Consider the following 14,603-nt stretch of genomic DNA (forward strand, 5'->3'; position numbering starts at 1 on the left):
AGTAATTCATAAATGAAGAGAATACACTTCCTTCAAACCACATTATCAAGTACATTAATTCATGTTCACCATATATTTGTTAAAGCCATAGTTCACTAAAATGACAAATAACTAGGAACATTGCTGAAGCTTACATCTGTATCAGTAAACTTAAATAATTGTCTGGTCTCTGATGCCCATAGTAAGCAAACTACTTGCTAGTTATCCATGAAATGTGCAAAGTTTATATGTTTTGGTGAAATACTCAGCCTATGGGAAGTTTTTGTATTGATATATAGAATGATAGACAAAACGACAATGCCTCTCCAATGGGCCTTAAACATGTTCCAAGGTACCTATATTTATTTATGTTAGCCAGAGCCATTCTTCTACAAAACTGGTTGCAAAAGAGGGCCATCGCATAAAATATCAAGGACTTGGAAGTCAAGGACTTGGAATTATAAGGTTCTTTCTTCAAAATGTATAGTTCTGACATATGGAGTATTTTTCAAGTCCCAGATCTCAGAACTGTTTTGTGATGTCTTACTCTTTCATGACTAAATAAGTACATGACTTTACATGCATTTAATGAAGATTAACAATGCAAAAAGCTCTAAAACAGGCCTTACAAGGATTTTCAAAATGTACTATTTTCTGCTCCCTCTTCCAACACCTTTCCACGGTTCTTTACACGTAATATCCACAGACATAAACCATCTGTATGTTCTCAAATAGAATCAGCAAAGATTTTTACAAAAGAACATGATCTTACCTTTAAAAATTGCGGAGTGACTAATCGTACAGTGGCAACAAGGCAGACCTGCTCTTCCAACGATGACGGCAGGGTTCTTGGTAATGTCAAATCAAACCCGTTACAAGAAGATGTAGGCACTGTGAGTCAGAAACAACAGAAACAACAGTCACTCTAAATATCTCACCAGAGGACGGATGTAGGAATAGCAAATATGAATGAACAACTACAATCCATTAGGTGTATTACAACAGTATATTATAGACACTGGGTGACAACCATCAACCCCACACAGGTATATCTGTTACAAGAGGATGTAGGCGCTGTGTGTTTCCTGGCCACATCAGTGTGTGCTGGGTTTTTTGTCCTTGCCCCTTTAATCACACACTAATTGGAGCAAGGAAAATCAGCAGGATTGTGGCCCCTGAGGACTGGAGTAGTGATCTCCAGCTAAGAGCCGAGGGTAATGGCAAATCAGACTAAAAAATCTATGATTGGCTGTGTGGGGTTATTCTACGAGTGCCAAATATCTTTACACAATCTTTCCATCTCAACACACACGCTGGTGACTTTACTATGGCATTATGCTATTCAAATGACTGGAAGTCCCGCACTTTAAAGAGTATGGAAATACCCAACAATACGGAGTGTCATTTCAGAAGAGAGGGAAACATTTCCTCATACGTCTAATTTTCCAGTCAATTAGCCTGATATTTGAATAGTGATCCACAATGAGATATGCAGTTCTGAAACGGTTTAAAAACCTGTTTGATTGTCTGCCTGCTTTATGTCTTGAGTAAGTTTTCATGACATAATCATGGCACCAATCTTCATTCCAAACTTAATAGAATGCAGAGGTTGGCCTTATTAATATAACTACATAGTTAGGTGTCTTTTTATCCGTTTGTAGCTCAGTCAGTAGCTAAAGATGAAATGGCACATAAAATACAGATGATAATCAATAGTTCTGGCTGCTGACAGGGAAAGTCACTTCTGTTGTTGTGCGAATATGTCAAGGAGACAAAGATTTGGGAACTAAAACATTGCAAAGTGTTACACAACATTCCAATGTCAAGTGAGCTGGAGGTAGAAAAACAGAAACACTCACCATTGTTATGAAACTTCAAATCTCCGACAAATTTAACATACTCATATGTAGGCGGTTCTTTTGGGTGGCTGTTTCCTCTGGCTAAATGACAGCAGAACTCAATGTGTGTCTTACCTGGAAAAAAGAGCAGACGGGAGTTAGCTGGAGTGTCTTCAACAAAACATAATGCTCGTCGTAAAGAAAAATAAATTGAGATTTATTTTACTGCCAAATCTTCTATAGGCTCTTCCTTTCTTAGATGATAATATATATATATATATATATATATATATATATATATATATACACTGTTTTTCATGGTTTGGGTGAAGGGAAATCTTAATGCTACAGCATACAATGACATTCTAGACGATTATGTGTTTCTAACTTTTTTTGGGGAAGGGCCTTTCCTGTTACAGCATGACAATTCCCCTGTGCACAAAGCGAGGTCCATACAGAAACGGTTTGTCGAGATCGGTGTGGAAGAACTTGACTGGCCTGCACAGAGCTCTGACCTCAACCCCATCGAAAACCTTTGGGATGAATTGGAATGTGAGCCAGGCCTAATCACCCAACATCAATGCCTAACCTCAATAATGCCCCTGTTGACTGAACGGAAGCAAGTCCCCGCAGCAATGTTCCAACATCTAGAGGAAAGCCTTCCCAGAAGAGTGGAGGTTGTTATAGCAGAAAAGGTGGAACCAACTCTATATTAATGCCCCTGAGTTTGGAATGAGATGTTCGACAAGCAGGTGTCCACATACTTTTGGTCATGTAGTGTATATCTTCTTGTAGTCTTCATATTGCAACATGATAAACTCTGTTTTGAAATAGTTTCATACTTTATGTGAGTGCAATGGATGAATCTCTGACAGAGCCGGTAAATCTCAGGGAAAAGAATGATGGCGATTATTTTTGCCATTACAACTGCTGCTCCTCACAACCGCTGACAGCTCAGACATGTTGGCCTTTCTCCCATGGCTGGAAATCACACAGCTCCCGGTGAATGGCATTCAACCCAACATAGTGTGCTTCAGTTGTCATAGGACGGCTGAGCAGTGTTGTTCCTACAGCTGAAGTTTTACTTGGCAGGGGAACGAGACCAGCGGGGGAGAGGACGAGAGGGAGTATGTATGTCACTGTGCCATCAACACACTCTTACAAACTGAGCACTGATGATGTTCCAAATACTCTTCATCCAGACACATGGTCACAGTCATGTCATTTTCTAGCGAGTGCATGGCTCCTCTTTTTTTCTAGCGAGTGCATGGCTCCTCTTTAAATGGGTTACCTTGGGTCAAGATAATGCTTCCACTGACTTGTCAAAGCACTAGCTCAGATGTACTGAACACACCGAGGAGACTCACTGTCACTGTATACAATTTTTATTAAGCCTCCAAACCCAATGTGTTGCTGCTAGACTGAAAATAAAGCATGGCCCTGTGCCATTCTAACAGAGAGAGAAAGAGAGATCTGTGGAGAATGATACATTTGGGATTTAAAGTGCAGAAGAAAAAAAATTCCCTATCAAACCAAGACTGATATCATCCCTCCATTGTTACATATATACGTGGATTCAAAGAGAAGTAAAATGCTTCCTCTGTGGAACTGTAAGCTCCAACTCAAGTATCGGAGTTAAATTATCCAAGAGTAGTTAGAAGTACCCGACATAATGTATGTATTAGTGATGATCCCTCAACTCAGAGCAACACACATTACCATAGCAATTGTCAACAGAATGATAACAGCACATTAATCAAAAGAAAATTGCAGACTTCCTAAGCATTCCGTGTGCTAAACATGAGAAGCAGTAATTAATTTGCATTTTATTGCATGACATAAGTATTTGATACATCAGAAAAGCAGAACTTAATATTTGGTACAGAAAGTAATTAATTTGCATGACATAAGTATTTGATCACCTACCAACCAGCAAGAATTCCTGCTCTCACAGACCTGTTAGTTTTTCTTTAAGAGGCCCTCCTGTTCTCCACTCATTACCTGTATTAACTGCACCTGTTTGAACTCGTTACCTGTATAAAAGACACCTGTCTACACACTCAATCAAACAGACTCCAACCTCTCCACAAAGGCCAAGACAAGAGAGCTGTGTAAGGACATCAGGGGTAAAATTGTAGACCTGCACAAGGCTGGGATGAGCTACAGGACAATAGGCAAGTAGCTTGGTGAGAAGGCAACAACTGTTGGCACAATTATTAGAAAATGGAAGAAGTTCAAGGTGACGGTCAATCACCCTCGGTCTGGGGCTCCATGAAAGATCTCACCTCGTGGGGCATCAATAATCATGAGGAAGGTGAGGGATCAGCCCAGAACTACACGGCAGGACATGGTCAATGACCTGAAGAGAGCTGGGACCACCGTCTCAAAGAAAACCATTAGTAACACACTACACCGTCATGGATTAAAATCCTGCAGCGCACACAAGGTCCCCCTGCTCAAGCCAGCGCATGTCCAGGCCCGTCTGAAGTTTGCCAATGACCATCTGGATGATCCAGAGGAGGAATGGGAGAAGGTCATATGGTCTGATGAGACAAAAATAGAGCTTTTTGGTCTAAACTCCACTCGCCGTGTTTGGAGGAAGAAGAAGGATGAGTACAACCCCAAGGACACCATCCCAACCGTGAAGCATGGAGGTGGAAACATCATTTTTTGGGGATGCTTTTCTGCAAAGGGGACAGAACGACTGCACCGTATTGAGGGAAGGATGGATGGGGCCATGTATCGCGAGATCTTGGCCAACAACCTCCTTCCTTCAGTAAGAGCATTGAAGATGGGTCGTGGCTGGGTCTTCCAGCATGACAACGACCCGAAACACACAGCCAGGGCAACTAAGGAGTGGCTCCGTAAGAAGCATCTCAAGGTCCTGGAGTGGCCTAGCCAGTCTCCAGACCTGAACCCAATAGAAAATCTTTGGAGGGAGCTGAAAGTCCGTATTGCCCAGCGACAGCCCCGAAACCTGAAGGATCTGGAAAATGTCTGTATGGAGGAGTGGGCCAAAATCCCTGCTGCAGTGTGTGCAAACCTGGTCAAGAACTACAGGAAACGTATGATCTCTGTAATTGCAAACAAAGGTTTCTGTACCAAATATTAAGTTCTGCTTTTCTGATGTATCAAATACTTATGTCATGCAATAAAATGCGAATTAATTGCTTAATCATACAATGTGATTTTCTGGATTTTGTTTTAGATTCCGTCTCTCACAGTTGAAGTGTACCTATGATAAAAGTAACAGACATGCTTTGTAAGTAGAGAAACCTGCAAAATCGGCAGTGTATCAAATACTTGTTCTCCCCACTGTATATATGATATATATATGGGTATGTATGTACAGTGCCTTGCGAAAGTATTCGGCCCCCTTGAACTTTGCGACCTTTTGCCACATTTCAGGCTTCAAACATAAAGATATAAAACTTTATTTTTTTGTGAAGAATCAACACCAAGTGGGACACAATCATGAAGTGGAACGACATTTATTGGATATTTCAAACTTTTTTAACAAATCAAAAACTGAAAAATTGGGCGTGCAAAATTATTCAGCCCCCTTAAGTTAATACTTTGTAGCGCCACCTTTTGCTGCGATTACAGCTGTAAGTCGCTTGGGGTATGTCACTATCAGTTTTGCACATCGAGAGACTGAAATTTTTTCCCATTCCTCCTTGCAAAACAGCTCGAGCTCAGTGAGGTTGGATGGAGAGCATTTGTGAACAGCAGTTTTCAGTTCTTTCCACAGATTCTCGATTGGATTCAGGTCTGGACTTTGACTTGGCCATTCTAACACCTGGATATGTTTATTTTTGAACCATTCCATTGTAGATTTTGCTTTATGTTTTGGATCATTGTCTTGTTGGAAGACAAATCTCCGTCCCAGTCTCAGGTCTTTTGCAGACTCCATCAGGTTTTCTTCCAGAATGGTCCTGTATTTGGCTCCATCCATCTTCCCATCAATTTTAACCATCTTCCCTGTCCCTGCTGAAGAAAAGCAGGCCCAAACCATGATGCTGCCACCACCATGTTTGACAGTGGGGATGGTGTGTTCAGAGTGATGAGCTGTGTTGCTTTTACGCCAAACATAACGTTTTGCATTGTTGCCAAAAAGTTCAATTTTGGTTTCATCTGACCAGAGCACCTTCTTCCACATGTTTGGTGTGTCTCCCAGGTGGCTTGTGGCAAACTTTAAACTACACTTTTTATGAATATCTTTAAGAAATGGCTTTCTTCTTGCCACTCTTCCATAAAGGCCAGATTTGTGCAATATACGACTGATTGTTGTCCTATTGACAGAATCTCCCACCTCAGCTGTAGATCTCTGCAGTTCATCCAGAGTGATCATGGGCCTCTTGGCTGCATCTCTGATCAGTCTTCTCCTTGTATGAGCTGAAAGTTTAGAGGGACGGCCAGATCTTGGTAGATTTGCAGTGGTCTGATACTCCTTCCATTTCAATATTATCGCTTGTACAGTGCTCCTTGGGATGTTTAAAGCTTGGGAAATCTTTTTGTCTTTTTTATCCAAATCCGGCTTTAAACTTCTTCACAACCGTATCTCGGACCTGCCTGGTGTGTTCCTTGTTCTTCATGATGCTCTCTGCGCTTTTAACGGACCTCTGAGACCATCACAGTGCAGGTGCATTTATACAGAGACTTGATTACACACAGGTGGATTGTATTTATCATCATTAGTCATTTAGGTCAACATTGGATCATTCAGAGATCCTCACTGAACTTCTGGAGAGAGTTTGCTGCACTGAAAGTAAAGAGGCTGAATAATTTTGCACGCCCAATTTTTCAGTTTTTGATTTGTTAAAAAAGTTTGAAATATCCAATAAATGTCGTTCCACTTCATGATTGTGTCCCACTTGTTGTTGATTCTTCACAAAAAAATACAGTTTTATATCTTTATGTTTGAAGCCTGAAATGTGGCAAAAGGTCGCAAAGTTCAAGGGGGCCGAATACTTTCGCAAGGCACTGTATGTATGTAGGTATATTTACCCCCAAAATATATGGGGGATTGGAACTGACGCAGACAATTACATTGATGGAAGCAACAATCTATTCACAATATTGAAGCTGATCCACCCCCCCCCCCAATTTAAAAAATAATAATAATAAAAAATAAACAATTAAAACACCATACACCAGGCGACCTGTCAGCGTGCACTGCACCCTGCCCGCCACAGGAGTTGCTAGTGCACGATGAAACTCAGACATCCCTGCCGGCCAAACCCTCCCCTAACCTGGATGATGCTGAGCCAATTGGACACCGCCCCACGGGTTTCCTGGTCGCAGCGACAGAGCCTGGACTCTAACCCAGACTCTCTAGTGGCACAGCTAGCACTGCGATGCAGTGCCTTAGACCACTGCTCCACTCAGTAGGCCTGAAGCAGTGTTGTTTTACATGAAAGAAAGGAGATGAAAGACAAATACAGGAATTGCCTATTGTGAATGAGGCTAGGAGGAGATGATGATTATTCCAGAGACAGTATCGTACAGGAATACAGTTATGCTTTGTATTCCTGTAGTTCTAAACATAGACCCAGACGATTCCACACCCGTCTCTTTCTCAGAAGAGCACAATTGTAGCGTGGGATTGAGGTCAGTCTCTAGAGCCCTAGATACAGGCAGCACTGCTGTGGATTACTGACGCTACCATAACAGTGATTAAAACTCCTATCCACGCAGCTAGGCCAGCTACTATTTTTAGCTAAAGGACTCATCATAGGACCAAACTGTCCAGCAATCCAATAAACGTCAACCTGCTCTATATTTAAGGGCTCCATCACACCAATATAGTTTTATAGCCGAGCGTACTTAGCACATCTGAACAGAGTGCTGGCCGTAATTTGCTATACCAAGTGCGCACCGATTTTACATGTAGAATCACGTGAAAATATTGGCAGTCAGACGTCTATAGCAGGTGGTCCCTAAAACACGCGCGCTGAAAGATCGGCAGAAGAACAGAACAGTACAGTATGAACTCCTAAAGCACAGTGGCAATAGTCATGTAAATACAATAGAACTGGATGGATGCCTACAGGAGAGATTTAACACTGTGTCAAACAGAATTTCCCCCACTGCTGGAATAAAATCGCTGCTTGTGTTGGAGGTTTTGGTGTGTGACTGCTCGGCCACTGCATGCTTTGATGTATAATTCATGACATGGGGATATCATCCATGAAATAAGTTATATCCAACTTGAATAATTGTTCTGTAACATAGTGCCAATAAGAAAAACTAAATAGAACAAATGTTTATTCAGCTACCCTAGTTAAGACCTGTGGATGAACAACAACATAATTATGTTTTAAATGTTTGTTAAATGTCACCCAGGCCTCCCGGGTGGCGCAGTGGTTAAGCGCCAACTGTGCCACCAGAGACTCTGGGTTCGTGCCCAGGCTCTGTCGTAACCGGCCGCGACCGGGAGGTCCGTGGGGCGATGCACAATTGGCATAGCGTCGTCCGGGTTAGGTAGGGGTTGGCCGGTAGGGATATCCTTGTCTCATCGCGCACTAGCGACTCCTGTGGCGGGCCGGGCGCAGTGCACGCTAACCAAGGTTGCCAGGTGCACAGTGTTTCCTCCGAAACATTGGTGTGGCTGGCTTCCAGGTTGGATGCACGCTGTGTTAATAAGCAGTGCTGCTTGGTTGGGTTGTGTATCGGAGGACGCATGACTTTCAACCTTTGTCTCTCCCGAGCCCGTATGGGAGTTGTAGCGATGAGACAAGATAGTAGCTACTAAAACAATTGGATACAACGAAATTGGGGAGAAAACAGGGTAAAAAAATAAAACATTTGCCCATACTATTTATGTAAAAGCTAATTCATATGGTGATGGGCTCTCTGATTAGACATCACAGATGACTTCTCATCACCACCAGTCCAAGACACTCTGAGACAGGCAAGAACATTGTAAACTTCTCATCAAACAACACTATTGTAAAATACACAGCCATCTCCTAAGCTGAGCATTCCTGGTGGTGCCAGGGCTGGAGATGGACCCAGTACTGATGGACTGAGAAGGGTGGTACTGAGAGAGTGAAAAGGAGGAATAAATACTCACTGTCCAGGATGTCAGCAGAGATGGGGTCAGTCATCAGCATGTGGGATGATAGCAGCTTATAGACCTCCCCATGCTCACGCTCATGGAGGAAGTTCAAGATATTTTGGTCCACCATATCTGACTGATACAAAAGGATAAAAGGTCAGTTTCTATGGTCCATGATTGTCCATGAACATGTCATATATCATAGTCATATTATAAGTTATGGCATTACATATCATACTGTAGTGTCAGTGTCCAAATTGTAATAAAGCATACATTGATTTGAATGGGTGTATTGAGAGCATAAGTACAGTACCAGTCAAAAGTTTGGACACACCTACTCATTACAGGGTTTTTCTTCATCTTTACTATTTTCTACATTGTAGAATAATAGTGAAGACATCAAACTATGAAATAGCACATATGTAATTATGTAGTAACCAAAAAAGTGTTAAACAAATCAAAGTATATTTTAGATTTTAGATTCTTCAAAGTAGTCACCCTTTGCCTTGATGACAGCTTTGCACACTCTTGGCATTATCACAACCAGCTTCACCTAGAATGCTTTTCCAACAGTCTTGAAAAAGTTCCCACATATGCTGAGCACTTGTTAGTTGCTTCTCCTTCACTCTGCAGCCCAACTCATCCCAAACCATCTCAATTGGGTTGAGGTCGAGTAATTGTGGAGGCCAGCACTCCATCACTCTCCTTCTTGGTCAAATAGCCCTTACACAGCCTGGAGGTGTGTTGGGTCATTGTCCAGTTGAAAAACAAATGATATTGAGACTAATTCGCAAACCAGATGGGATGGCGTATAGCTGCAGAATGTTGTGGTAGCCATGCTGGTTAATCTCTCTAGGGTAGGGGGCAGCATTCGGAATTTTGGATGAAAAGCATGCCCAAATTCAAAGGCCTGCTACTTGGGCCCAGAAGATATGATATGCATTTGGATTTGGATAGAAAACACTCTAAAGTTTCCAAATCTGTTAAAATAGTGTCTGTGAGTATAACAGAACTAATTTAGCAGGCAAAAACCTGAGACAAATCCATTCAGGAAGTAATTTATTTTTTGTTTTGTAGTTTTCTATTCAATGCCATTACAGTATCCATTGACTTAGGACTCCATTTTCAGTTCCTATGCCTTCCACTAGATGTCAACAGTCTTTAGAAATCGTTTCAGGCTTGTAATCTTATAAATGAGGGAGTAAGACCAGTCTGAACGAGTGTACCCTAACGTGTCGCAGAGCTTTTTCAGGCGCATGTGCATTTCTTGTTTACCTTTTATATTGACAACGTTATTGTCCTGTTGAAATATTATAGATAATTTAGGCTAAAAAACAACCTGAGGATTGAGTATAAACTTCATTTGACATGTTTCTATGAATTTTACAGATACAATTTGGATTTTTTTGTCTGATTGTTTTGACTGAGTTTGAGCCTGTGGATTACTGAAGAAAACGTGCTAACAAAACTGAGGTTTTTGGATATAAAGAGACTTCATCGAACAAAAGGAACATTTATTGAGTAAATTAATGTCTTCTGATTGCCACCATATGAAGATCATCAAAGGTAAGGGATTAATTTTATCTCTATTTCTGAGTTTTGTAACGCCTTTGCTTGGCTGGTTACTGTTTGTAATAATTTGTCGGCTAGGTATGTTCTGGGCTAGGTATGCTTTCGCCGAAAAGCATTTTATAAATATGACACTGTGGTTGGTTTAACAAGAACTTAATCTTTAAACCTATGTAAAATATGTTTTGTTTTCTGAATTTTTATAATGAGCATTTCTGTAATTGAATTTGGCGCTCTGCAACCTCACTGGATATTGGCCAGATGGGACGCTAGCGTCCCACGTACCCTAGAGGGGTTAAGTGTGCCTTGAATTCTAAATAAGTCACTGACAGTGTCACCAGCAAAGCACCCCCACACCATCACACTTCATGCTACATGGTGGGAACAACATATGCGGACATCATCCGTTCACCTACTCTGCGTCTCACAAAGACATGGCGGTTGGAACCAAAAATCTCATATTTGGACTATTCAGACCAAAGGACAGATTTACACCGGTCTAATGTCCATTGCTCAATTTTCTTGGCCCAAGCAGTTCAACCACGAAGGCCTGATTCACGCAGTCTCCTCTGAACAGTTGTTGAGATGTGTCTGTTACTTGAACTGTGAAGCATTTATTTGGGCTGCAATCTGAGGCTGGTAACTCTAATGAACTTATCCTCTGCAGCAGAGGTAACTCTGGGTCTTCCTTTCCTGTGGCGGTCCTCATGAGAGCCAGTTTCATCATAGCACTTGATGGTTTTTGCGAATGCACTTGAAGAAACTTTCAAAGTTCATGAAATGTTCCGGATTGACTGACCTTCACGTCTTAAAGTAATGATGGAATGTTGTTTCTCTTTGCTTATTTGAGCTGTTCTTGCCATAATATGGACTTGGTCTTTTATCAAATCTTCTGTATACGCACCCCCACGTACCCTAGAGAGGTAAAGTGTGCCTTGAATTCAACTGATTGGCTTAAACGCATTAAGGAAAGAAATTCAAAAAATTAACAAGGTACACATGTCACGCCCTGGCCTTAGTTATCTTTGTTTTCTTTATTATTTTTGGTTAGGCCAGGGTGTGATATGGGTGATGTATGTTTTTTGTCTCATCTAGGGTGTTTGCACTGTCTAGGGGTTTTTGTAGATTTATGGGGTTGTGTTCATTCTAGGTGTTTATATAAGTCTATGGTTGCCTAGATTGGTTCTCAATCAGAGGCAGGTCTTTATCGTTGTCTCTGATTGGGAACCATATTTAGGCAGCCATGTTCTTTGGGTATTTTGTGGGCGATTGTTTCCTGTGTCAGTGTTTGTGCCACACGGGACTGTTTCGGGTTTTCACATTTCTTGTTTTGTAGTTGTGTTCATGTTTGAGTTTTCCTATTAAAACCATGGACACTTACCACACCGCATATTGGTCCGATCCTTGTTTCACCTCTTCAGAGGAAGAGGAGGAAATCCACCGTGACAACACATTTGAATTGAAATGCATTCCAGGTGACTACCTCATGAAGCTGGTTGAGAGAATGCCAAGAGTGTGCAAACAAGGCAAACATGATTCCATACTACATGATGTTATTTCATAGTTTTGATGTCTTCATCAAAATCCAAGAAAAACCCTGGAATGAGTAGGTGTGTCCAAACTTTTGAATGCTACTGTATATACATTAATATTAAGTTAAAAATAATCAAACATGTAATTCCGAGCTAGATCAGCGTGGCTCTCACTTACCGGTAAATGGCCAATGAGTGAAGACACACTGTCGGACACATATATAATGTTTCCATCTGTAGTTAGTGCTATGAGGAAACCGTCTAAAGCCTATGGAAGGAAACAAAGTCATTATTATTATGCCGGCTACTATAATTATTGTGTGTTATATTTCTTTCAGAGGTACATCATGGGTACTGTTGGTGCTGGCCTATCAGGATGTTATTTCATATTAGAGGAGGTAAACGTGGAGCTGAGCTGATTTTTACCTCCAGCATCAACTGGGTGAACTCCTCATTACTGAGGAACGAAGGCTTCCAGTCCTGCCGGATCTCACATGACTCTGTCTGTGCTGTGATTTCTGAAACAGAGGAGGCAGAGGAAGGCCAGGAAGAGGGGTTAGATATATCTGTTAGCACTACACATCCACATCCAGGCAAATAGGTTAGTAGTGGAAGGATCCTGATGAATACCGGAGACACATAACAGAAGAGGAAAAGAGGTTAAGAAATATCCCAGATCAGGAATGTTTATCTCAGAAACACTGACATCTGTGACCTTGATTCTGACAGAAGACTGAGTTGAGGTTATGTCGGTCTGAGCCAAGCTTGTAAGGAAAGTGGAGTAGTCCTCTCTTTTCTCTCTGTCCTTTCCAACAAGTACTAGACAGCTAATGTCCTCCACCCTCATTGTTCCTTCTCTTCACACCCTTTTTGTGAGCAGTGATGTTCTGCATGTAGGGCAGGACGCACGTGCCACGCGCACACACGACAGGTCAGCAGGAGGCCAACGCCAATGTGATGACTGACGCAGCCGACTACGTTACACATTCCTACCTTTCTGTTTCTGCAGGAAGTCGATAGTTCTCTGCAGTATGGTAGACTTGTCCATCTTGCGTGGATGGCCTTGGCCCTGCAGCATGGTGCATAGCTCCTTGATGAGCACATTGAATTGGTCTCTTCTTTTCTTTTCTGATTTGTTCCGAGATGCCCTTGAATAGAACAGATGATAAATGTACAGGATTACATTTCTGACCATATACACTTCGGGAACTTTGACCATCTATATGCTTTATAAAGAAGTGCATTTGAAGTGGAAATTGCGAGCTCAACGATTCTAACTACAGCTTCGTATTTATGAAACACACACTCCTGAGTGACAGCTGCTTATCAATAACCACCATTGCAATTCACTCATTCCTCTGCCACAATAAAACAGCTTGCAGGATGGAAATCCCTTCTGATAGCACAAGCAAACATTTATGAAGATTAATCTGATATGGACCTGTGATGGAAAAAACTATGACATCAATAGCATCGCAAACACAAAATCTACCATTAACACAAACGTTCAGAAGTTTTTGCTGCCATTCTCCCCAGACTCAAATACATCTGCACCCCCTGACTAATGATTTGAAAGTCTATTTTCAGCTAGACTTGTGTGCATCATTACTGGAAAGCAAAAATATCTTGACCCTGTTGGATAGGTGGAGGGGGCCCTCTCCTCAACACATTCCTATGACATTTTTTTAAGCTGTCTAGTCACAGAAACCAACAGAAACATTTGTCTTAGCGCTGAAAAGTGATTTTGAGAGATGAAAATGTGAAGAGTCTTGACATCTGCAAAGCAGACACCTTCACAGATGTAATGCCAAAGTAGGGCCACTTGTCTCTGTCTGCCTCATCTTGCGTCCTCACACTCAAAAGTCTCTTGCTCAGAGACACACACGTGAACACACACACACGTGGAATACCTTTTTGCCCTGTCTTTATCATCTTCATCCATCAAATCGTCCACACAGCTGCTGGTGCTAGAGGGAAAAGGGAGAGACGAGTTGGAATGCCGTTTCTCTGAATATTCACCAATAAGATTATTATGCCCCTTCTCCTCTACAACATTATGAATAGAGATAGATAGACACCATTGGAGTGGAAACCATTCTTAATAATGACTTAATCTATATCTTATACATAAACAGGGTCTCTCCTACGGTCCTAAAGAAACTGACTTGTGCCAAGATGTTTTCTAGGGTGTTTGTGTTCACATAGTACAGTAGTCAACCAAGTATATGAAGAGTTTCATTCCAAAACGCTATATATCCATTTTCAGAAATGTTGGTAAATGAGCTTTTATTGCTTAAAGAAATGATGGAAGAGACTGGTGTGTTTTTCATTATCTAATCATGGCATGGGGTTGTTCAATGACAGGCATGTATTTGTTTATGTAACAATGTACGCTGAACGTCAGGAAGCACGTTCAGAGAGTGAATACATGTCATAAATAAAGGAACAAAACAAGGAACACGAACAGCGCACCGACATAGAACAGGAACAATGATGACTGGGGAAGAAACCAAAGGGAGCGACATATAAAGGGCAGGTAATCAAGGATGTGATGGAGTCCAGGTGAGTGTCATTATGCGCCTAACGCTGGTGACAGGTGTGCGCCGTAACGAGCAGCCTGGTGAG

General features: G+C 41.6%; 1 protein-coding gene across 11 annotated transcripts in view; it reads right to left on the reverse strand.

Moving 5' to 3' along the window:
- The window catches only part of LOC110533857 (neuronal PAS domain-containing protein 2), a 72,229-nt gene that overhangs the window by 14,137 nt on the left and 43,489 nt on the right, over positions 1-14,603 (reverse strand). For all 11 annotated transcript variants that reach the window (XM_090186563.1, XM_021618412.3, XM_021618410.3 and 8 more), the window contains exons 3-9: positions 13,889-13,945; positions 12,972-13,126; positions 12,405-12,496; positions 12,157-12,246; positions 8,893-9,013; positions 1,839-1,952; positions 752-870 (exon numbers count right to left, since the gene is read on the reverse strand). In XM_090186563.1, coding sequence (XP_090042689.1) covers positions 752-870; positions 1,839-1,952; positions 8,893-9,013; positions 12,157-12,246; positions 12,405-12,496; positions 12,972-13,126; positions 13,889-13,945 — 748 coding nt within the window. The remainder of the gene's footprint in view (positions 1-751; positions 871-1,838; positions 1,953-8,892; positions 9,014-12,156; positions 12,247-12,404; positions 12,497-12,971; positions 13,127-13,888; positions 13,946-14,603) is intronic.

This window comes from Oncorhynchus mykiss, chromosome 10 (genome assembly GCF_057628025.1).
Source record: "Oncorhynchus mykiss isolate SJ-2025 chromosome 10, ASM5762802v1, whole genome shotgun sequence".
NCBI classification, from domain to species: Eukaryota; Metazoa; Chordata; class Actinopteri; order Salmoniformes; family Salmonidae; genus Oncorhynchus; species Oncorhynchus mykiss.